This window comes from Grampus griseus (assembly GCF_964374135.1).
Source record: "Grampus griseus genome assembly, chromosome: X".
NCBI classification, from domain to species: domain Eukaryota; kingdom Metazoa; phylum Chordata; class Mammalia; order Artiodactyla; family Delphinidae; genus Grampus; species Grampus griseus.
In genome coordinates this window covers 29,263,419-29,288,301 of record NC_138999.1, presented here as the reverse complement: position 1 = coordinate 29,288,301, position 24,883 = coordinate 29,263,419, and the positions used below count along the sequence as shown (strand labels likewise).

The window sequence follows — 24,883 nt, the reverse complement described above, 5'->3', positions numbered from 1 at the left end:
GTCTCTCTTAGATTCTACCACCTACCTCATCCCAACCTCTTTCAAAATCTTTTACTATTAAGACATAAGCTTACATGCACTCACCAAACAACCTTAGCTCCTGAGATAGCCTGTGTGTTTTGACAGAAATAGAATTCGAAGGCATTTTCCTAAGATATCCTCACAACAGTTTTGGCAAAGGAGCTGCTAAAGGAATACATTCACTTAAAAATGCTTTCTCTAAAACAGCAACTTTCGAAGATTTTCAGTTTATAGACAGTTCAACAAGGCATCCAACCCCATCAAGTATTTCTCTCTGCTCTCAACCAACTGAAACACAGAAAAATGAATGAACTGATGGTTGAAATTGTCTCCAAAATATGTCATCAACTGTAATTCCAGTTAGATTACATAGACTAAAAACATTATACGGAACACCTCTAATCTGTTATAATCTGTTCCTTTGTAAGAATGCCTATTAGGATCAGAGCTAAGTTCTCAAGGATGCGTTTAATCCTCAAAATCAAACAAAACAAATTTTAAGTATTTATTCTCAATTTCTTATGTCTGAGATAATAAAGTGCTAAGAACGATGCAAAGATGCGTAATGCACACATGTCAGCAAGGAGTTTACAGCTTAACTGGGGAGACAAGTGATCTGAAAATTAACAAAAATGTTTCAGGAGTTAAATAGCAAAGATGACTCAGGACTTCAAGGTAGTTACAGAGGTCCTTGCTATCTGAAAGAATGATTCTAAGGTAACTTTGTAAAAAATTAAATGTCATTTATATAATTTTCAATATAGAAATGTATAAGTGTTATATCCCTCACTAGTTTTGACCCTGACCTTTTCTTAGACCTGTGATTTCCTAGAACTCGGGACAACATGATAAGGGAAAACACATGGACCCATTCATTCTGCTTTTTCTTTCCTTTTTCTCATTGCAAAGAGAATTTTTAAATTAAAACAAACACATACCGTATAAGTATAAAGGGCTGAATTTAGAACTGGACTCACATATATCATAGATTTTATCTTGTTCTGATCTCTACTAATGATTCAAAGGATTATAGGGCAACACCAGGCACATAAAACATTCTTTGCCTGGAGGAACCTGAAATAATCAGATACACTGCCCCCAAATATCCCTGTTCTTTCACATTATGAGATGTTCTGGTTTCTATTAACAGAAAAGGTTTTAAAACATTTATGCATAAACAGTGATACTGAAAGGAAGCCACTTTAGTCTCCAAAGGTTTCCATTTTATAATCTGTTAATGACAAGAACAGAAAAATGCTCACGTGACTACACCCTGTTTTCCATCCAGTCGTAACTCATAAATCCATAAATTCCAGGTTTATTTACAATAAGTAAAGTAGCCAAACCAGGTATATCCTGCTAAAAACATTTTATAGATGGGGACTTTCAGGTATCTTTCTGCTACTTAAATGACATTAACAAGATTAACAAGAAGGTCTGGGAGGTCATTAGTGTGTTTATAAGGTGGTCTTTTGAGTTGAGGTCATTCTTTCCCCTCAACCCCCAGGGAATGAATCACAGGCCTGCTGTTAATACGCCTCCCTCTCTCCCTCTCCTTCCCCCTGCCCGCTTCTCTCTCTCTCTGTATGTGTGTGTGTACATACATACATATATATGTATGTACACACACACACATACAGGCACGTATGTAAAATGTTCACAAGTTTTCTTTACATTTTAGCTATAAAGATACTTACACCTTGAGCTTTTGCTATAAGCTATGCTTGGCCCCTCTGGCTCCGTCTAAGAAGCATTCATTCTTCTCTATTTGATGGTTTTTTTGGCGGAAAAGTTTGTAGCACTGATATAAGTAAGAGTGAGGAAAAATAACTAATCTGGCCTTTTATTTGATAAAGGACTTATATTCATAGATTAATTCACGGTAACTCTATACATTCAGATAGACATTTTTCTTAATCTTCAGGAAATACAAGTTATTCTTTATCCTCAAAAACTTTTCAATTGCCCAAAGTGGTTTGGTGACTTTAAGTCATTACAAGAGAAAGTGTAAGAAATTCTTCTTTGCCACCACATAGTTACAATAGTGAAAAAAAGAGAGAGCTCATTCTGCAGTAAGATGAGATTTTTCTACACGTAATACATGGGGTTACCCAATGCTCAAGGTCTAGGGAAGTCATGACTTATGGCCATAGGCCATATGAGTTTGCCTCGTAAGGCTAGAACCATAGGCCTGAGATTTACGGAAAATATGAAACTTTATTTGTTACCTGAAGGAGGGGACGGTATCAAATTCAAGGCCAGGCTCTAGTGTCGAAAAGGCTGTTGAAGAGCTGTTCTAGTCCACCTGAGCTGACCACGTCTTACCCTTCAGAAAGGCTTGGAATTGGGGGTATGAGGAGAAACACATGCTGTGGCATCTATTAGGTCACTGGTCTTGCCATACTCCCATCTTAGCGAAGCCCTGATGGGAAGTGGCAGGATGCGACTCAGGAATCCTCTGCTTTCTCAGCTTCCACAGACGCAGGCAAGTGCCTACAACAGGGCTGGCCAGGTTTTTTGTTTAATTTTATTTTCTGTTGCCCTTTATGGCCAAAAGCAGTAAAGAGAAACTTAGGTCTCGGCAAGAGCACAGTGGCAGAAGTTGACTGGGTAGGTAAGCCAAGGGAAGAAACACCAGCAATGCAGGGAAGGACTAATAGGATAGTATTGGTGATTCCCAAGACAGCAGTCCCACAGCGGAGGACTGGCCACACTTGGTTACACTAAGAGCTAGTTTTCAACCAACAATGCTAGGAAGCTGAAAGAGTTGGGAGCAACAGGTAAAAAGTATTATTGTTATTATTATTTTAAATTTCAATTCTCTACCCATTTATTAATTTTTGTTCTCCCAACCCTCAATATCTCCGCTACCAAATGCGTCCCTACCTGCAACCTCGAGAACCCTGTCTAAGCTGGCCCCTGCGCTCCAGGGATGGGCAACTAGCCCCCTCCCAGGTGGGGAGCTCCAAGCAACTTTGACCCACTAGAGTGTGTGTGTAGGGGGTAAGGGTAGTGATTGTGGAGGTCCTAGGTGGGGCGCGAGGTGGGCCAAAGCCAACTGAGGTCACAGGGTTGGTGGGAAAAGGCACAGAGCGGGTCACTATTACTGTGACTTGGGAAAGCCACCAGTCTCTCTGAGTCTCAGCTTTTTCTTCTTTATTAGATACTAACTCGTGGTGCTAATCCTCATAAATGGGAAGATACAGCTAGTCTTATCACTTAGCACTTAGTAGGCACACATTAAACTTTGCTTTTCATCCTTTCTAGGAGGTTATAGGACCGTAACTACGAGACACTCCCTTGGTATAAAGCACAAGACCGAGAAGAAGTGACCAAACCAAAAGGAAACAAAACCACAACAAAAAATTCCTTCTAAAACAACAAAGAAGCAAGTTAAAAATTACTCTTTGCACTATCTGACTTGCAATAGCTTTGGGGACCAAGATGGATGTGGATAAGCTGAGAAAGGAAAACAGAAAAAGCAACTGAAAGTTTCAGGGGGAGCAGGGAAGCTTCTGTGTTTCATCCACCTGGGAGTTAATGATATCAAAGAAGACGAGATCATTTGCTCAATGCTGACAGTGGGCTAAGCCTCATATAGGACCTGTTCTTAGGAGCTTTACGGACTGCTGAAAGCAGAGATGGGTTTGTTTTTCTTTTTCTATCTTGTGCAGGGATTTAAATTTTTTTGCAATGTGACGGCACTGATTTATACAACGCACTCAGTTTATTGTTTAAAAGAAATTATATGTGTGTGTGTGCGCTAACAATCTTCCAGAAAAAAGCATCTAATTCCTTCTCCCTACCCTCTACCCTCTCCCACCCTATCCTCTGAAATGAGGGAGGGGAAGACTGAATGGGATTTGGAGTTTTCCTGCTGAGAAAGGGACATTTTCTGCAACCAGGTCAATGTTCAAAGGACTAATGCTCTAAGGAAATTATCCAAAGGGGTGTGGCAGTTCAGGGTTATTAAGTTATTTTCAAATGCTGTCTGGGTTGCTGCTGACCTTTGTGAAGGCAACAGGATGCAGCTTCCCAGGGGGGAAGGATAAGAAGCAATTAGAGGAGCCTAGGAGAGGCTCAGGAATGTTTGGGAATTTACAGATACCCAAAAGTATACTGGGAACTCCTAGAATGAAAATAAACTAATTTGATCAAGGACATATTTGTGTTCTAGAAAATATTCTAAACATGTAGCTAATACTGAATATATCTGTAAGAGTGTTTTCTTAAAGACCCAACACTCAGTATTCATTAGACGTCAATTAGGCTTCGGTTCAATTTCAGAGAAGAGAAGTAAAGTCAATTCATATTCCTTGTATGCCAGAAAGTAGAATGGGTGTGACGTTAAGTGTTCACAGAGTCAGAATATGACAAAGCTGGGTTTAAAATGAAGGTTTATTTGAGGCCACAGCCCATGTTCTTTTCTACCACATGACTATGGAAGAATGTACAATGCTTAACAAAGTTAGAAAAAGAAAATGAAGCAATAGCTGAAATAACTCACTCCTCTTTTTTTGGGAAGCAGACCTAAATATATTTTATGAACACTCTCACATTCCAAAAAGTGCCACGAATGAGGCAGAGGGAATACTATACATGCGTAATATATCAGAATTTTTGGCATGTACACATTATAGTTTAGCTGCAGCATATATGTGCATATGTACATATGCTGCCACCTTTAAGCATTACATATAACACAGAATGTTATAAAATTTTTTCTGTAAAATAAAAACTTATCAATATCATTCTCTTAAGACTCAGTGGCTACTATATCCCAGCCCCCAAAGTAGATCCTGTATACAAATGCTTAGTGAAACACAGTGGTTGATCAATTTAAAGCTCTACTGACCACTGCAAAATCAGAAGAAGTATCATGAGTGGCATTTAGGAAAAACAAAAAGACCCCAGTTCTACTGAAACAAAGAAAGCCAGAGCTCAGAATGATCTCAGGCATTATCTAGTTCTACTTCCTTACAGTTGGTGGGAAAACTCAGTCCCAGGTGGGCTGAGTTATACTCCAAATCGTATTGTTAGATAAAGACAGAACAGCATCTAGACCTCAGGATGTGGTATGTACCAGTCAGACATTCAGGCTAAGGATGGCCTCCTAGGCACCAAGTATAGGAGACATGAGAAACTCTGTAAAAGACTAAGCATACTTTCTAATATTAAAGTTGATATCTACAGGGTATGAGAGACACACTTGGGTGGTAGATCTAAATGGACACACAAACACCTGAAGATTTTTTGAAAGTAAAAGGAGTCAGGAAACTGTAAAGCATGTGGAAGTGCTATTATGTGTTCATTCATTCATTCAAGTATCTCCTGAGCACATGCTACCTGTGAAGTACTATGCTAGAAAAAGAGACACAGCAGCTATCCTCATGAAGTCCATTATTTCAGTCAAGGTTATACGTACCAGCTTATGAAACTATAAAGAAGGCTGTGAGAATTTTTTGTGAACTTTATGAGACACAGAAGATACTAACATCTATGTCTACCAACAAGGTCTACAAAACCAAAGGCCAGAATCAGCACCCCGTATAACACTACGGCCTCCCCTTCATTCTCTTTCAGTTAATATCTTAAACTGAGTTGTTTTCATGATTGTATCATCAATTATGCGTTACTGACCATTCCTTCATTGTGGCTCCAGAGCTTAATAAGAATCAGCTAATGTGACCTTTGGAACCATCCAACTGTGGAGGAGAAAGCGCAGCAGAGAAGACTGACCTCTGGGTTATCTTTGTGTACAAAGCCTTCTGAGAAGTCAGAGCACCAGGCTTCTTTCTGGCAGCCACAGCACAAATTTAATTACCCAGAGATACTCACCAGTATCCTCAAAGACTGACAGCTGAAATTAGACAGCTGATTCTCTATTACATCTGCTTCCTATTATCAATGGTGCTAAAGAGTTAAGGAAAAAGTTTAATATTACTTGTCCTTCCCATCTTGATAAGATTGATGATGCAATAAGAATCCTCAAGGGCGATATGAAGATTCCTTTTCATTCCTCTGGAAAACTGTTATAAATAATTTCTGTTTCAAAGTCAACATTCATAAAATCAGGGAATGTCAGGACTGGAAATAACCTGTGATATCATGTGACTCAGCCCCTTTAGATGACACATGGAGAAACTGAGGCTCAGAGAATATAAGTGATTCATCTTTGGTCAAATAGCTAGTTAAAAGCAAAGTTGCAAACAGACTTCAAGTCTTCTGTTGCTTGCTCAATTTACTATTTCTGTTATTTCATGTGGTCTTATCAGCTGCTATAAAGGTGTATATATATATATATATATTTTTTTTTTTTTTGGTGGTACGCGGGCCTCTCACTGTTGCGGCCCCTCCCGTTGCGGAGCACAGGCTCCGGATGCGCAGGCTCAGTGGCCATGGCTCACGGGCCCAGCCACTCTGCGGCATGTAGGATCTTCCCGGACCGGGACACGAACCCGCGTCCCCTGCATCGGCAGGCGGACTCTCAACCACTGCGCCACCAGGGAGGTCCTAAAAGGTATATTTTTATTTTTATTTTTTTATGGAAGCATCTGTGATTATGGATGTGAAATGATAATGTAAAACCCACAGTCCAGGCTCCCCTAGTGAAGGGTATTTTTTTTTTTTAACATCTTTACTGGAGTATACTTGCTTTACAATGGTGTGTTAGTTTCTGCTTTATAACAAAGTGAATCAGTTATACATATACGTATGTTCCCATATCTCTTCCCTCTTGTGTATCCCTCCCTCCCACCCTCCCTATCCCACCCCTCTAGGTGGTCACAAAGCACAGAGCTGATCTCCCTGTGCTATGCGGCTGCTTCCCACTAGCTAGCTATTTTACGTTTGGTAGTGTATATATGTCCATGCCACTCTCTCACTTCGTCCCAGCTTACCCTTCCCCCTCCCCGTATCCTCAAGTCCATTTAAAAGGTATATTTTTAAGGAAAATATACATGTGAAGGATGTTACCAGAAACAGCACAAAATTATATTCTGAAAAAAACTATAAAAACCTCTGCCAATCTCAACCAATGTTCAACTGAATGTCAGAAGACTAGAATCATTCCTAGAACAGTGAGGTATCAGGAATGAGACATGGGGGAATGTTTTCTAAGCTGGATATCAGAATCTGGTGTTCTTTATAATAAGAGCCCGCCTCATTCTCAGAAGATGTTTCCACTGCAAACTAGCCAACACAGATATTTAGCACGTTGATTAGCCGTTAAAGCTGAGATATAGCTAACTACTGCTTCCTCTCTATATAAATATAGGTACAGAAATAGTAGTCAATAATTCAGAGGAACAAATAAACTAATCTAAAACTTGAATCAGAACAACTCCTGGCACAAATAATAGGGAGCTGGAGCAAGAATGAGGGCAAGATATGCTTTAAACATGGGAGGGATTTGGAATCTGAAAAACTGTCCAGAAAGCAGAAATAGAGTCAATACGGTATGGAGGGAGGTGGTGTCAAAACTCAGATGCTGGGACTTCCCTGGTGGCGCATCTGCCTGCCAAGGCAGGGGACACAGGTTCGAGCCCTGGTCCAGGAAGACCCCACATGCCGCGGAGCAACTAAGCCCATGTGCCACAACTACTGAGCCTGTGCTCTAGAGCCCGCGTGCCACAACTACTGAAGCCCGAGCACCTAGAGCCCATGCTCCGCAACAAGAGAAGCCACCGCAATGAGAAGCCCCCACTCACCACAACTAGAGAAAGCCCACACACAGCAACGAAGACCCAATGCAGTCAAAAACAAACAAACAAACCAACAAAAAACTCAGATGCTACTGGAGTTAGAGAGCAAGCGTACTCAACCTCAGATCAAGATTCATCACTTTAACCATGAACAGACCAACAGGATACAAGAAGACACAAACACCAAAAGGAAAGTGTAGGTGGATAGCCATAATTTCATGCAGAGAGTCAAACACTTGTACCAGTAGAGCCAGAGGGATGGTAGTCATAAGAATATGGGAGAGTCAGAACTCCAACCAGCAATTTTGGCAGCAGACACAGCAATAGTAATAAGAAATGTTGACTAAAGCGACAGTCAGCTTCAGCGAGGGAGGTTTTATCATGTACCTCATTTTGCTAAGCAGAAACTACCAGAAAGTTGCGAGCAACTCAGATATAACAGGTGGCTGTAGAAACATGTCTGGGATTGAGAATGGAGAGAAGGGTAGATCAAGGTCACTAGATAGCTACAGCAATCAATCAAAATAACCAGCAGGAAAAGACAGACACTTCTGTAGACATGAGTTCTTTCTTTTTTTTTTTTTTTGCGGTACGCAGGCCTCTCACTGATGTGGCCTCTCCCGTTGCGGAGCACAGGCTCCGGACGCGCAGGCCTAGCGGCCATGGCTCACGGGCTTATCCGCTCCGCGGCATGTGGGATCCTCCTGGACCGGGGCACGAACCCGTGTCCCCTGCATCGGCAGGCGGACTCTCAACCACTGCGCCACCAGGGAAACCCCATGAGTTGTTTCTTGAGCATTGCATGTAAAAAAGAGCTGAAGAGTTAGCATGTTCCCCAGAACCCCATTTTTCACTCTTCTGTGAAGTACTTCAGAAATATCTAGAAAGGCAACCTGATGAAATGCATTGCTGGTGACTGAGTCAGCAGGTTTACTCCCACGTTTCATTAGTGAATGCCTCCCAATATTTAGCAACTGCAGCGTCTTTGAAGGAGGAAAGGACCAGCTTGCCTAAACATCAAATCCTTCCTAAGAGTCAGCTGGCAGAAATATAAGGTCAAACACTTGATCTGGCATTACAGAAAAGTAGCCACAAACCAACCTTCAGCGAGAACTAATATATGTAGAACAGGTTATGACCTCAATTAGTTTCTCCATTCCTGCACCAATGGGAGACAGTGAATAGCGTTTACTTTCTTCATGACTGGGTGGAGACTAGAGACGATGCTAACAAATTTAATAACCAATATTTGGGCCATTCCAGTCACGACATCCCAAGGAAGATACAACAGAGCTGGAAAAGATCCAGGGAAAAACAACTAAGATGATCAAGGGGACTGCTTACCTTTCATTCAAGGACAGACTAAAAACCTAAAACGGATTAGAATCTCTCAGACTGGGAAGATGAAAATAAAAAGGAGTTAGTGAGGGGATGTGAGATTAAAGTCGACTCTGGTAAGTATAATTGTATTCAGTGAATTTCATAGCACTTAATTGGGGCTGTCCCTTGAGGTTAAAGGATGTAGAGAAACTGAAATATATCTTAAAGAGAAACTGAACTATATCTTTACTTGTTTATAGAGAAATCAGTAAGTTTATAGAACTTATTATTGCTAAGACAAGACTGAAGTGGAGAATGGGAAAAGTTTAAGAAACCATTGGATATACTCAATGCCGATTGATTTAACAGTGCATTACTAAGAAATGGTCATGATGCATCCTAATTTTTTTGAAATGAAAATTACTATTCCTATCTTACCCGATTGGGAGGGTGGGAGGGAGGGAGACCCAAGAGGGAAGAGATATGGGAACATATGTATAACTGATTCACTTTGTTATGAAGCAGAAACTAACACACCATTGTAAAGCAATTATACTCCAATAAAGATGTAAAAAAAAAAAAGAAAATTACTAGGTTGACTGACAACACAGCCATTGGTGCCTACATCTGGCACAGAGTTCTGGGCTAGCTGCCCTGCTGGTCTGACCAGGGTGCTATTTCTTATGCTTTTATTATGTCATCTATGCAAAAAACATACTGCATGCAAGTTTGGGGTTACTAAATTCTTTTGACAGTCCAGAACACAGAAGAATGATTTTCTAACTCGTTAAGAAAGCAAGAGAGTCCCAGCTCTTGGCCCCGCTTCGTTTACCCATATGGGAGTATGCAACATAAAAAGGTGAAAGAAATTCTAACAGAATGCAGCAGGTGGTTAAAGGCTATTATACTGAAAATTTCATGAGTTTGACAATAGGCCAAAAGACTACAAAATGGCAGAGAATGGAAAAGGCAGTTGTAACAGGTTGAACATTGTTGGTGATTATTTTTTCAGTGGCAATGAAAGCTGTAATCAAATAACCTGAAAGAGATGCTGGCAGGGGTAGGAAAGCCCCAAGGGAGAGGGAATATGAAGACTGTAACAATGATGTATGCTATGGACTAATAAACTAGACAAACATGTAGTTTGAAGTTTCTTAGCATCATACGAAAAGCTGGTGTCACGATGCAGGCATAAACACTATCTGATTTGCAATCTAGAGCAGAAGACGTTGTTAATGACTTACAACCTCAAGGATGAATGCACGACTCAACAACTAACTGGAACTGTGCTACTGGTGTAGAAACCTCTTGTTATTTAGATGATCAGTTTATCTAAGCATTAAAAAGGAAACATTATAAAGCATTAAAAAATATCCAGAGGAAACACTTGCCTTTGCAGCTGGAAATGTGTGGTTAATAACTCTTGAATGGAAGTCAGGACAAATAAGAAAGAGGACGAATGGGGACTGGTTGAAATAACGTCATTATCAACTTATTATTGTTATTTGTGGATCAATAAGGCATCTCAAGTTACGAATGGCATCTGCAAGTGCACGAAGTCCACTGGACCTTGTACATCAAAGTCATTTAGTATAAACAGAATATTTTAGACAATAGTAATGTGTAATAATAAATCACAAAGGACATTAATAATCTGTTTAATGAAAATGTAAATTTCTTGAACATGCGTTCTCCCTATATTATGGCTTAACATTTTAGGGGTATATTTGAGAAACTGTACAATCTCTAATTTCAATTAGATTATAATCGTACAGAGAACTGATCTCTGTAAAGTTTCAGGGACATCTTTGAGAAATTAGGTAACCCCTCATTCCAAGGAACTGATCACTTCAGAGGCTCTTAAGGTCTCCATACTCACCTTTCTACTGATTTTCCTGTCTACTGTTCTCTGTTTCTTACCATTAAACTAGGAAGAATAATAGTCCTAAATTAAACACCAGGATTTAAGCTCTTTAAATGGGTATCTGGAGAAACTGGAGTGGGTTGAGAGGGCATATCTGAAGCTAATTCACAGTGGAAAAATAGAATTCCTATGTTTTTTTTTAAAACTGAGAATTTATATTGTGTTTGATAATGAAAATAAAGAATTTTTAAAATAAAGATAAACTTCTTGAAAAAGAAAGCTGATATCTTAAAGTTTTTGAATTTGGACAAGACCGTGGAATGAGCCACACTCATTGATTCCTACAGCTACAAAGGAACTTAGATATCATCTAGTCCAACTCCTTATTTTATAAATAAGAAACCAAGGTTTGTACAGCTTAAGTGACTTGCCCAAGGCCATACAATCAACTAATCACAGAGCCCCCGAAGTCAAGGTTTCTTATTCCCAGATCTGTGCCCCTACCAAAACTGTCACCATGATCTTCAAGCTGGTGAAAGAGCACTGGACAAATAGGAGGACAAATAGAGAGTAGCTGTTCTCTGATCCCATCAAGGAGCAGTAAGAAACTAGTATACAGGGAGGAATTACAGCTTTTCTGGAATTTGTCTTTTTATTTTTTGGACCAAATTCATTTTCACTGCTTCACACAACTGTACTGGGATCTTTTGTAGTAGGTGTAACATCAGGGAGAAGGTACATATTTAGGCAAAGGACAGTGGGACTAGGGGGGCACTCTAGGAATCCCGTGTGAGACACTTAATGAGCCCTAAACAGGTAATAATTTGGACAATGATGGCTTAAAGATGTCTTGGATTCTCAGGTGATCCTAAAATCTTGGCTACAAAAGGAGTCATTCTTTTAGCTCATAAAGGAATTGGATAAAGTGAGAGTTTTATAAATGGGTTGAAAAAGTAGCAGGTCTCAAACATCTTAGTCAGAAATGGAAATTTGTAATGATGAAGACACTGATATAGAAGATGACTGGGAAGAATTTGAACAAAATGGTTCCACGAAATAGATAGTGGATGTAAAGCAACATAGCGCATGTCCAAATCGATATATTATTTAAGAAAATGGGTGATTTTAAATAGGTATTAAAACATGTACTTTAGAGTGACTAAATAACTATATACAACAAAAATAATAAAATAAAATTAAAAATAAGAAAACTAAAAAGCAGGATCAAAACACTGACGGAGAATTTTTAAAGTTAAGAGATACCTTGTCTGTATAATTGAATAAGACAACCTTCCCTAAAGGATGTATCTCTCCTTGAAGAGCCAAAAAAGTTCCCTCACCCCCATTCTTCTGAGTTAACAAAATTGAGGCATGAAGTCAAATTTCTTGAGAACTGTAGTAATGAAGATCTAGGAATGCACTTATTGCTTTAGAACTGAATTATGAAGAATTGATGGGCAGTGGAAGAGTAAAAACAGACTTGATAAGTGGAGAAACATTTAATATTTTTAGCCAGACTATGGCAGAAGCAAGTTCATAGACTTAAGTTGGTACTGAAGACTATTTCATGAATCCAATTAATTTAAATTGTTGTTGAGGTGGCCGATAGAAACTTAAATTTAAGCTGGACTCAATTGTACAACCGATGAGAAACTGTTAAGGTATCATAGTAACTCAACATCCTCTCTCCTCTTTCTTCCATGGCGACCCAATGTATCATAATTTGTATTTCATGCAGCATCTTGCAGAAGGTGCTTCTAAGAACCTATATTCCTTTGACTGACAAAAATGACCCCTGAAAACAGTATCATTTTTGTTGTTGCTATGTGAAAAATGCTGAGTGCTACACATCAAGAATGAACACCTCACCTCCACAAATCCAGAACTGCTACTGACTGCCTTTTGGGTACATCAAGTATTTATTCACCTAAAACAGTTTGGGTACAGATAGCTGCAGACATCTTCCATCTTTGTCTAAAGAAGAAGTGTGGGAAAACTCCTAAATAAATAAAATCGTTCTTGTAAATATTCATTGCCACTATCCATAATATTATCAGCAGCTTTTCGTTCTATTAGGAAAAATCCACACCACCTCCAATCACAGAACACAGCGTATACGCTGCCTTAAATGGATTTTTCCTAAAGGCTACTCCCTGTAGCATCAGCAAGTTTTCAGTGGTAATTTTAGCATGAGTCACCTATCCAAGCTTCCTCGGGGAAGAAAGAACTAGGTATTGTAGGCCAGGCTACCGTCGAGTTTTAAAAATAAATTCATCTGTGAATATACATATTAGTCACAATAAATGCTTTTTTAAGAACATGATGCTTTCAACTTACTTGATATAGTAGGGCACTTTGTTTGGTGAGATGGCTCGCTCCCAGGGACCCTGGACAGAAGCTGAAAAAGTGGGGGAAAAAAAGGCAAGAGGTCAAGTTCATGCAAACAAGAAAGACAACATTAATCTCCAGAATTACAATTTTACACTGATATTGGTCTGTTTGTTCAGTTGCCCATGAAGACAGGACTGATTAACCTGCTGTTCTGATCCTAATCTAAGAAAAACTGAACTCATTCAGGCACAAAGATAAATGCAAAGAAAAAAAAAAATCCACTGCTAAACCTACAGAGCAGGTAAGAGACTGAAAGAGTAAACTGACGGGTTTTCTCTTATGCGTCTCCATTGGGTACTTTTCTTATAATACTTCCTGTTGCTGTTTCTCAATATCTTTTACTATTTGATTGACTGGGTTTTATTAGTTTAGCAGCTGAAACACCCCTCTGTGATATATTTACATTCTAAGTTATTGAAGCTAAAGTACTCCACTTATCACTCTGATATGCTTGTTTTTCTCTTTATTTGGTTTAAACAGAATCCAGTTTCATTTACCGATTACATGTTTAACTGGTGCCTCAAAAATGTCAGCTGACCAGCGTGATCTTATTAGAAAAGATAACTGAAAGTGAGAGAATGGTACCCGACACCACAGTGTAATAAAACTTTGGTGATGAGTGATGAATCCTATAGGTGAAATTAAATTTCCCGTACTGGGAATTTGTTTCATAAGGACTTTACTGTGTATCAGTCAAATCAGTCATCTTTAAACTGTGTTTTAAATGCTTAAGCTGTAGGGGTTTTTGTCTTTCCCAGAGTTGAAATACTTTGTATATACGGTTTAATATGATGGCGTTTTTTTGTTCCTTTAAGACAAAATAATCATGTTAGTAGACGCTATACCATTTCCTTAACAATAAAATCTTCCTCCTGAACAGCGTTTTAAGAAACTGGAGTTTTTGAGACATAGAATACCATCAAGAATATAAATATAAGAAGCATTCTTATTATAACACCTACCAATTGTATGTGTATGTCCCGTCTTTCCTGAATTTTCATCCTGCTTATAATTTGAAACACAGCTGATGTTGACCATTGTTTCCTCCTATGAAAAGCTCCCTTCTAAATTAGTCTCACAGTAAATTCACTCCACAGTGTATTAAGATGTAACAAAACATCAAAGCTAATATATCCTTGACGACACTGCATAATATGAAAGAAAAGCTTCTAATAAAACTTTGCCCACTGCCAGACAATTTAAGGGTAATGAAACTACAGATTCTTTGTTTTATAGAGAGTAATAGAGGGATCGAATCACCCAACCTTCAACCAGACATGCTGCTTTGTACCCTGGCGATATGTCATTTAAAAGATATAGAACGTGAATTTGTATTTAGCTACCTAATTGCACCTTTTCATTTTGGCAGATGGATTTCTAACATGGAGAAAAAAGACGTTTATCTGCTGTTTCGGAGGAGTCCCTTGCCTTCAAACTCTCTCTGTCCTTCTTTTTCTATTCTTGTCTCCTTTGCCTTTGTCATTCTCTGCCCAACTCTCCTCTTGTGTGTTTTTCTTCTCTAGGACACAGCTCTCTAGACCAGATTAGTTCACAGAGTAATAGGAGCTGATTTGAGGACTTAGGCTGAACTCTCTGAACTGCCTGGCAGAGTCTGATGTTATGGAAACCTAAAAACCCAAGCCCTCTGTAGCATGAGACATGGTGGAGAGCCAGAAATCATAGCTCCTGGTTGCTCAGTGGGCCCTCTTCCTAAAATCACGGCATTGCAGAAGGAAGAAGAGAACTACAGAGAGCATTTGGTCCAGTTCTCATTGGCTGTATTGCCAAGTCTATGAATGTCTAAACTGAGAAACAATGCTTATCCTTTTCTTAAAGGTCACTATGGGCTGAGCCCCACCATCTCTCTCGTTATCCTTCTCCAGTTCTTTATCATTCTAATGGTCCAGAAAGCCTTTCTGATTTGGAGGATGTTGAGTACGTCCTCTGGTAGCAGAAGAGTCTGTTCGTATTTCCTATATTACTTCTAGGCATCTCTCAGAGAGAAGTGGTCTACCGGCTGCCTGGTTGGCCCAGGGGGGTGCTCCGCCTGAGTGAAACAACCTTCAAGCAGAAACTCTAGCAAGAAATAGGAGAAAAGTGATGATGCCGCGCTGAGCTCATGACCAGACCTGTAGGTATCTATACTTGACTTTGCATTGTTAAACATTAAAAGGAAAAAAAAAATTCCCCCCGAAATGCCAGAGAAGTAGTCAGAATATGCTTGAACTAAAGAGCTGAATGGATTTAATTTTTAAAATTCCAAAAAATAAGTTCCAGGTCAATATGAAATTTTAAGCTTTTGTAACTGGAGTTCTTGTTAATTTTTATAGAGTATATTAATTGTATATGAAAATTGTTAATATTTTATTTTCTAACATAAAAGCCTTCTGCCTTTATGTGTAGCTATTAAACAGGACCGATAGTGAGATTCAGTGAATTTTTTGTGCTGAAAGATGTTTTTCCCCCTTTGATTCACAGTTTATAAATGCACCTAGGCAACTGCTTTGCAGCCATCATTTGAAGGTCTGAAATTTTACACTAAAAAATGTCCTTGAAGCAATAAAGAAAGAAGAAGAACCACAGCCTTCCCCCAGTCCTCCCCTGCCCCATCACTACCACAGACACACACACTGGAGCTACTTGCTTTAGAAATGACACACAATCGGACGACGGTTCTATGCGACTGGAATCAATGCTCCTTCTCAGGAGATTGTTAAACGGTTGTTGGGCAATTTCGCTTGGGGCTGCCAGATGATTCTGGTCTTGCATATATTCAAAAGTTGATCCAATATATGGTAACTCTCATAAGTGTGTCCCAGAATTATCATTTCATTTCTTGCAGGAATGCCAATGCCAACAACAGCTGTTTCTTATCTCAGTGTACCAGTGGAAGCTTGTCATCCGTCACAAAGCTCGCCTACGCGACAGACGCACATACGTCTCTTATGCCTGATGCGGCCATTTTTAGTAGCTCATCAAAAGCAGATTTACGGGCAAATAGTTTTTATGACACTAAGCTGTCCTTTGGTATTTTCTTATACAGATGCTTCTATAACCGCTATATGTAATTCCAATGCAGCTTTGTGATTCAGATTCTCGAGTGTAAAAATCATCCATTATCATATGGCAACAGCACCGTGGGGTACTGTCTGCTAAATTTAAATGGCAAACTACTTACTAGTTTATTTATTCCAAAACCAACCTCTGAATTTCCCCTTGCGTTACAGATGCAGTATGTTATTAACAGCAAGAAAGGATAGCACTTCTCCCTTCAAATGCTTTTCCTCCCTCGAGGTAACAGGATTCAATATTGTGCCCAAGGTATTTTTGAAAATCACAAACACAGGTTCCAGTGTTTAAGGGAAGTTCTTATTTCAACCGCTTTCTAATGCATGATGAACAGAATGGGCCAAGTGACGCACCCTGGTGTTAAGCCATGTTTTAATCGACACAGGGACCTAACCAGAAAATGAAGAAGAATGCTAATATCATTTAAACTGTGTTAAAAGAGCACTCTCTGGAATTCAGACTCTCATACATTCATTAATCTTTCTACTTTTTTAAAAAAAAATTAAATTTAATTTTATTTTTTTTTTACACAGCAGGTACTTATTAGTCATCAGTTTTATACCCATCAGTGTATACATGTCAATCCCAATCATGCAATTCATCCCACCACCGCCCCCACCACCCTTCCGCTCTCTCCCCCTCGGTGTCCATACGTTTGTTCTCTACATCTGTGTCTCAATATCTGCCCTACAAACCGGTTCATCAGTACCATTTTTCTAGGTTCCACATGTATGCATTAATATACGATATTTGTTTTTCTCTTTCTGACTTACTTCACTCTGTATGACAGACACTAGGTCCATCCACCTCACTACAAATAACTCAATTTCGTTCCTTTTTATCGCTGAGTAATATTCCATTGTATATATGTACCACATCGTCTTTATCCATTCATCTGTCGATGGGCATTTAGGTTGTTTCCATGACCTGGCTATTGTACATAGTCCTGCAGTGAACATTGGGGTGCATGTGTCTTTTTGAATTATGGTTTCCTCTGAGTATATGCCCAGTAGTGGGATTGCTGGATCTTATGGTAATTCTATTTTTAGTTTTTTAAGAAACCTCCATACTGTTCTCCATAGTGGCTGTATCAATTTACATTCCCACCAACAGTGCAGGAGGGTTCCCTTTTCTCCACACCCTCTCCAGCATTTGTTTGTAGATTTTCTGATGATGCCTGTTCTAACTGGTGTGAGGTGATACCTCATTGTAGTTTTGATTTGCATTTCTCTAATAATTAGTGATGTTGAGCAGCTCTTCATGAGCTTCTTGGCCATCTGTATGTCTTCTTTGGAGAAATGTCTGTTTAGGTCTTCTGCCCATTTTTGGATTGGGTGGTTTGTTTTTTTTAATATTGAGCTGCATGAGCTGTTTATGTATTTCGGAGATTAATCCTTTGTCCGTGGTTTCGTTTGCAAATATTTTCTCCCATTCTGAGGGTTGTCTTTTCGTCTTGTTTATGGTTTCCTTTGCTGTGCTAAAGCTTTTAAGTTTCATTAGGTCTCATTTGTTTATTTTTGTTTTTATTTCCACTACTCTAGGAAGTGGATCAAAACAGATCTTGCTGTGATTTATGTCACAGAGTGTTCTTCCTATGTTTTCCTCTAAGAGTTTTACAGTGTCTGGTCTTACATTTAGGTCTCCAATCCATTTTGAGTTTATTTTTGTGTATGGTGTTAGGGAGTGTTCTAATTTCATTCTTTTATATGTAGCTGTCCAGTTTTCCCAGCACCACTTATTGAAGAGACTGTCTTTTCTCCATTGTATATCCTTGCTTACTTTGTCATACATTAGTTGACCACAGGTGCATGGGTTTATCTCTGGTCTTTCTATCTTGTTCCATTGATCTATGTTTCTGTTTTTGTGCCAGTACCATACTGTCTTGATTACTGTAGCTTTGTAGTATAGTGTGAAGTCAAGGAGTCTGATTCCTCCAGCTCTGTTTTTTTTCCCTCTAGACTGCTTTGGCTATTTGGGGTCTTTTGTGTCTCCATACAAATTTTAAGATTTTTTTGTTCTAGTTCCATAAAAAATGCCTTTGGTAATTTGATAGGGATTGCATTGAATCTGTAGATTGCTTTGGGTAGTAGAGTCATTTTCGCAATATTGATTCTTCCAATCCAAGAACATGGTATATCTCTCCATCTGTTGGTCTCATCTTTAATTACTTTCATCAGTGTCTTAGTTTTCTGCATACAGGTATTTTGTCTCCCTAGCTAGGTTTATTCCTAGGTATTTTATTCTTTTTGTTGCAATGGTAAATGGGAGCGTTTCCTTAATTTCCCTTTCAGATTTTTCATCATTAGTGTATAGGAATGCAAGAGATTTCTGTGCATTAATTTTGTATCCTGCAACTTTACCAAATTCACTGATTAGCTCTAGTAGTTTTCTGGTGGCATCTTTAGGATTCTCTATGTACAGTATCATGTCATCTGCAAACAGTGACAATTTTACTTCTTCTTTTCCAATTTGCATTCCTTTTATTTCTTTTTCTTCTCTGATTGCCATGGCTAGGACTTCCAAAACTATGTTGAATAATAGTGGTGAGACTGGAAATCCTTGTCTCGTTCCTGATCTTAGAGGAAATGGTTTCAGTTTTTTACCATCGAGAATGATGTTTGCTGTGGGTTTGTTGTATATGGCCTTTATTATGTTGACGTAGGCTCCTTCTACGCCCCCTTTCTGGAGAGTTTTTATCATAAATGGGTGTTGAATTTTGTCAAAAGCTTTTTCTGCATCTATTGAGATGATCATATGGTTTTCATTCTTCAATTTGTTAATATGGTTTATCACATTGATTGATTTACGTATATTGAAGAATCCTTGCATCCCTGGGATAAACCCCACTTGATCATGGTGTATGATCCTTTTAATGTCTTGTCGGATTCTGTTTGCCAGTATTTTGTTGAGGATTTCTTCAAATATTTTCTCGGGTCCTTTCTCTCTCTCTTTCTCCTTCTGGGACCCCTATAATGCAAATGTCATTGCGTTTAATGTTGTCCCAGAGGTCTCTTAGGCTGTCTTCATTTCTTTTCATTCTTTTTTCTTTAGTCTGTTCTGCAGCAGTGAATTCCACCATTCTGTCTTCCAGGTCACTTATCTGTTCTTCTGCCTCAGTTGTTCTGCTACTGATTCCTTCTACTGTAGTTTTCTTTTCAGTTATTGTAATGTTCGTCTCTGTTTGTTTGTTCTTTACTTCTTCTATGTCTTTGTTAAACATTTCTTGCATCTTCTCGATCTTTGCCTCCATTCTTTTTCTGAGGTCCTGGATCATCTTCACTACCATCATTTTGAATTCTTTTTCTGGAAGGTTGCCTACCTCCACTTCATTTAGTTGTTTTTCTGGGGCTTTCTCTTGTTCCTTCATCTGGTACATAGCCCTCTGCCTTTTCATCTTGTCTATCTTTCTGTGAATGTGGTTTTTGTTCCACAGGCTGCAGGATTGTAGTTCTTCTTGCTTCTGCTGTCTACTTTTCTTATATTTGGTGGATTTGGAGTTTAATAACATACTTGGGTCAAAAGAAAGCGGGGGCAGTTTATAAACATAAATAAAATACAGCATTCACTGGGGACAACAGAGAAACCTCACCTACAGGGTTATGAAAAAGGCACTAGGGAGGATCAACTAGCCACTGGCACTTGGCTCCTCAGAAGTATGCAAATTCCAGGAATGGTTTTATGGACACAGTCTACCAAGATCGACTCTAGAGCAACGTTTCTCGACCTTTTGCCACAATGTGCCCCCTACTCCAGGTATCTTTTTAGACATTTTTGTTCCCGATCACCTTATGCCACAGATATACTGTACAGACATCTGTTTCTGTATTGTATGTATCTGTGCTCTACATATAAAGAGTAAGATTTTTACATCCCCCCCAATACCAATTTTTGACCCCTTGGGGGCAATATCACTCCCATTGAGAATTCTTGATCTAGAGGAAGTGATGGAGGGGGTGGGGGAGAAAGGAAAACCCCTTCTGTGCCTGTAACATGACCTCAACTAGCTTATTTGATACTGAATGACCTGTGAGGTGGGTATTATTATTATTTTATTTTGCAGATGATGAGTTAAGATCACATGGAATGATACATCTAACGTCACAAGTCGGTAAGTATTAGATCCTAGTTTTGGTTTATTACTCAAACTTAAGTCAGATGATTCAGGAAATGGAGAAAACAAACCTGTCGCCTGTCTACTCTGTACCATGCACTGTGTGTTTCTTAATGTAATCCTTCCAAACACCCTCCGTGGTCACGCTATTCTATTGCTGCACATAAAGAAACTGATGCTCATAAATGATCAGTAAAGTAGCCCAGCTAGTAAACGCTCACACAGCTAGTAACGAGTGTATCCAGGATTGCCACCAGGTCTCCTTTTCCCTGGTAACAGAATTTCTAACTGCTGGGTACAGCAAGGTTCCCAAGGCTTATGAATGTCAGTTGAGGATATTCACGTGAGGCTTCTGGGAAAGTTCTTTAAAGGTGGCTGACTAAATTGAAAGGCAGCTTCGCCCTTTTCCCATCCTCTTTCTTCCTGCCTTAGATGTCATCATGTCCAGAGCTATAGTAACCAGGAGAACAGAAGCCATCTTGGTTGCAGTTCCCCAGAAGTAGACAGAGACAAGGATATGAGTGCAATGAGTTTGAGCCATGATTTAGGGAAGCGCTGGTAGAAGAACCGGAAGTGAGACACAGAAGGGAGGAAAGCTGATAAAGTCTGCATTACTGCTTCGGACACCTGGGGCCCAGTGCAGCTGGGGCTTCAGTGTACAACGCACTGAAGAGTTACCCCTCGCACCCCCCAGGGGAACGGGGAACTTATCTACTATTGCTTGAGGGCTATTCCTGGAGTATGTGGAGTCTTTAACTCCCCGGCACTTCTGGCCTTCCCCTCGTGCTGATGAGCAGGTTTTGACGGCCAGAGAAGAAGGCCTTAAAGGCAGAGTCACGGGTATGTGTAGCTGCAAGCCTAGGCTTGGTGAGCCTGGGCATGGTGAATGCAAGAGGGGATATGGGCAGGACTCTGACAACTTATGCTTCAGGACCTATGCACTAAGAATGACTGAGGAAAAGATGAGAAATCTGCCTTCCTGACGAATATGCAGTTATCATTCCGGTTTCTCTCTGGATTTCTATGTGAGAAACTTATAAACCCCTACTTTGTGTAAGCCATTGTTATTTGAGTTTTCTGTTACATTCAGGCAAAGCTGCTTCTAACTGAACCACTCTCACCCACTCAAACCATCTGTGGTTGCTCACATCATTCCTGGCTTACATTTTAAATGGCTGAATAGTATTCCATTAATGGAAGTACCATGATTTATTGAAGAAGTTCCCTCTTTGGGAATATTTAGGTTGTTTCCAGTTTTTCACTGGTATGAGTAAGGCTGCAATGAACATCTTTGTAGAGAAACCTTTGCACACATTTTTGTTAATTTTCTTAAGCAAAATTCCTAGAAGTATATTTACTTGATTCAAGGAGAGGAATATTTTAAAGGCATTTTATACAAATGACATTCTTGCCAACAGGAGTCTTTCTTTATTGATCAAGGTGGAAAGAGAAAACTCTACAGTCCACAGGTCAATGGCACTCAGTTGGTATAATTCTCAAGGCACGTTAGATATACTGCATGATACAGTGGACTATCTGAGAATGTGCCTTTCACATCCCCTCCTTCCATGATAGCTTATAAACGTTTTGAGCTCAGAAAGGCATTCAGCACAGTGGCTTTCTATCTCAAATCCCAACCTAGAGTCCTGAGGGGTATCTAGATCACTAAGGGTGTCCAGAACACATATTCAGAAGGACTGTATTTGAGTCCTGACTCCACCGTCATTGCACCATCTGAAGCAAGTTTTGTTTTCTCCCTGAGCCTTATTTTTCTTATATGCAAAATGGGAATAATGATATCTCCCCTACCGAAATGTTATCAGGATAAAATGAGAAAATGGATACAAAATTGCTTTGCAAAATGTTCATCACCATAAAAATCATGTTTGTAATCACATAGTTATGGGATGTTGTCTGAATGATAGTAATCCTGGAATCAAGCTCTCTGCCTCAACTGGGCAGCACTGGTCTTTAACCTTTGGATCCACTCTTAATGACTATTAATGTGCCTCATACAGTATAAAGTGTGGCAGAGAGAAATGCCTTTGAACATTGTCTAACTGCCTAGGCTTCTGGTACTTCTTTCTTCATCTCTGTCTGCTTAGACCAATGCCATCTGCCCAACAGAATCTTCATTCTTAGGTAGACCATTTGTGCACTATTCACCAGCGTGAATGATGAACAGATTAGTTCATATATGATACAATGGGAAATAGAGGGTCATAGAATATTTCATAATCAGAGCTTTCTGATGATGAAAAGATAAGAAGATGGTTCTTGTGGTGCTATACACAGTGGCTTAGAGGTAGGAGAGTGGAGTATGACAGGTAGTTCATAAGGGCCTTTGGTGCCCAGTGAAAGAGAAATCATAGATGATTCTATACTTCTAAGACTTAGTAGGCAATTGGGAGTTTCACAGACAGGAAAAATAAACTGGGAGGTGAATTTCAGATAAATTATGTGTTTAGGTTAAAATATTTGTAAGGTGGGCTTTTCACTGAAACTCAGTGAAAGAACAAGACTGTGAGTACTGTAAGTACTGTAAGACTGTAAATATGGTGGCTGAAGCTATAAAAATGGCTGGACTCTTTAAGGAAAGAAGGCTGTTAAGAGAACTGTACTCTGGGGAATGCACCAAAATGGTGGCAATAGAAAAGCTGCAAAGAACTGTTGGTGGGAATGTAAACTGATACAGCCACTATGGAGAACAATAGGGAGGTTCCTTAAAAAAACTAAAAATAGAACTACCATATGACCCAACAATCCCACTACTGGGCATATACCCTGAGAAAACCATAATTCAAAAAGAGTCACGTACCACAATGTTCATTGCAGCTCTATTTACAATAGCCAGGACATGGAAGCAACCTAAGTGTCCATCGACAGATGAATGGATAAAGAAGTTGTGGCACATATATACAATGGAATATTACTCAGCCATAAAGAGAAACTAAATGAGTCATTTGTAGTGAGGTGGATGGACCTAGAGTCTGTCCTACAGAGTGAAGTAAGTCAGAAAGAGAAAAACAAATCCCAAATGCTAACACATATATATGGGATGTAAAAAAAAAAAAGTTTCTGACGAACCTAGGGGCTAGACAGGAATAAAGACGCAGACGTAGAGAATGGACTTGAGGACATGGAGAGGGGGAAGGGTAAGCTGGGACAAAGTGAGAGAGTGGCATGGACATATATACACTACCAAATGTAAAATAGCTAGTGGGAAGCAGCCGCATGACACAGGGAGAACAGCTCGGTGCTTTGTGACCACCTAGAGGGGTGGGATAGGGAGGGTGGGAGGGAGATGCAAGAGGGAGGAGATATGGGGATATATGTATACATATAGCTGATTCACTTTGTTATACAGCAGAAACTAATACAACATTGTAAAGCAATTATACTTCAATAAAGATGTTTAAAAAATTAAAATAAAAAAGAGTGGTGAAGGCCAAACCAGATCATACAAGCTGATGGAGCAGGTAGCCAGAGGGGAAGTGGCAGGATTAGGTTCTAACCAAGCATTTGAGAAGCTGTGTATGAAGTGAGGATAACGTAAGTGCAGAGGGGGAGCTTCTGAGGGTTAGTCATGCCTCTCTCCTGTCCTGTAAAGCAGTCCATTTGATTCATTTCTTTATGCAATTTGTTTAGGGTCTTCTTTATAATAATAAATTACATGAAACTTATTTCTACCTTTTTTTACGTCCTAAGGTCATAATCAAGATTATAATACAGTGTTTCAGTTTTCATGTAGTTATCAATGCCACATGTATATGTATATATGTCATTTTTCCTCACTGCAATTGCTTTCTGTACGATTTCTATTCTCTTTTGATGTGATCCATATAGTTCCTGTAGCAAGAGTAAGTTTTCTGTCATTTAAATGAAAGGCCAAGTTAAATTTAACACTTTCCAAAACATTAAAATAAGAATAGTATTTTATATGTCTATATCGTATATCAAAAGTAAAGATTCAATGAAAACTTTAAGATCACTTACTAAACTTTCAAAGATGGGCAGATTTTCCATAAAGATTTCAACAGCCAAGACAGATGGGCTACATTCCAGAGGGGAAGGTCACAGGAGTGATGAATGAGACCTCTAATGTCTGCCATAGCTGTGAAAATCTTTACGGCTAAGTAAAATTCCTCACGAATAACAACCTGTAAATATTATATGAGCTGTCAGACAGATAACACAGCTCTGAGACCATCGCGTACAGTGGACAGAATATCACACCATGGGATCTGTCATTTAGAATATCAGGCTGCCATTTGATCTGGGAAGTCAAGAGTTCACACTAAACTACTTGGCAAGGTGACTGAGTTGTGGAGATAATCACTATGTCTAATATCCAGCGCTGTTGGCTGCACAGTCCCACAAAGTCTAATAACCAATATTTGGTGA

At 39.3% G+C, this 24,883-nt stretch overlaps 1 protein-coding gene across 6 annotated transcripts in view; it reads right to left on the bottom strand.

Annotated features, from left to right (window-relative positions):
- DMD (dystrophin) overlaps positions 1 to 24,883 on the bottom strand; it is a 2,236,200-nt gene that overhangs the window by 199,894 nt on the left and 2,011,423 nt on the right. For all 6 annotated transcript variants that reach the window (XM_082680764.1, XM_082680765.1, XM_082680763.1 and 3 more), the window contains one exon: positions 13,246 to 13,306. In XM_082680764.1, coding sequence (XP_082536890.1) covers positions 13,246 to 13,306 — 61 coding nt within the window. The remainder of the gene's footprint in view (positions 1 to 13,245; positions 13,307 to 24,883) is intronic.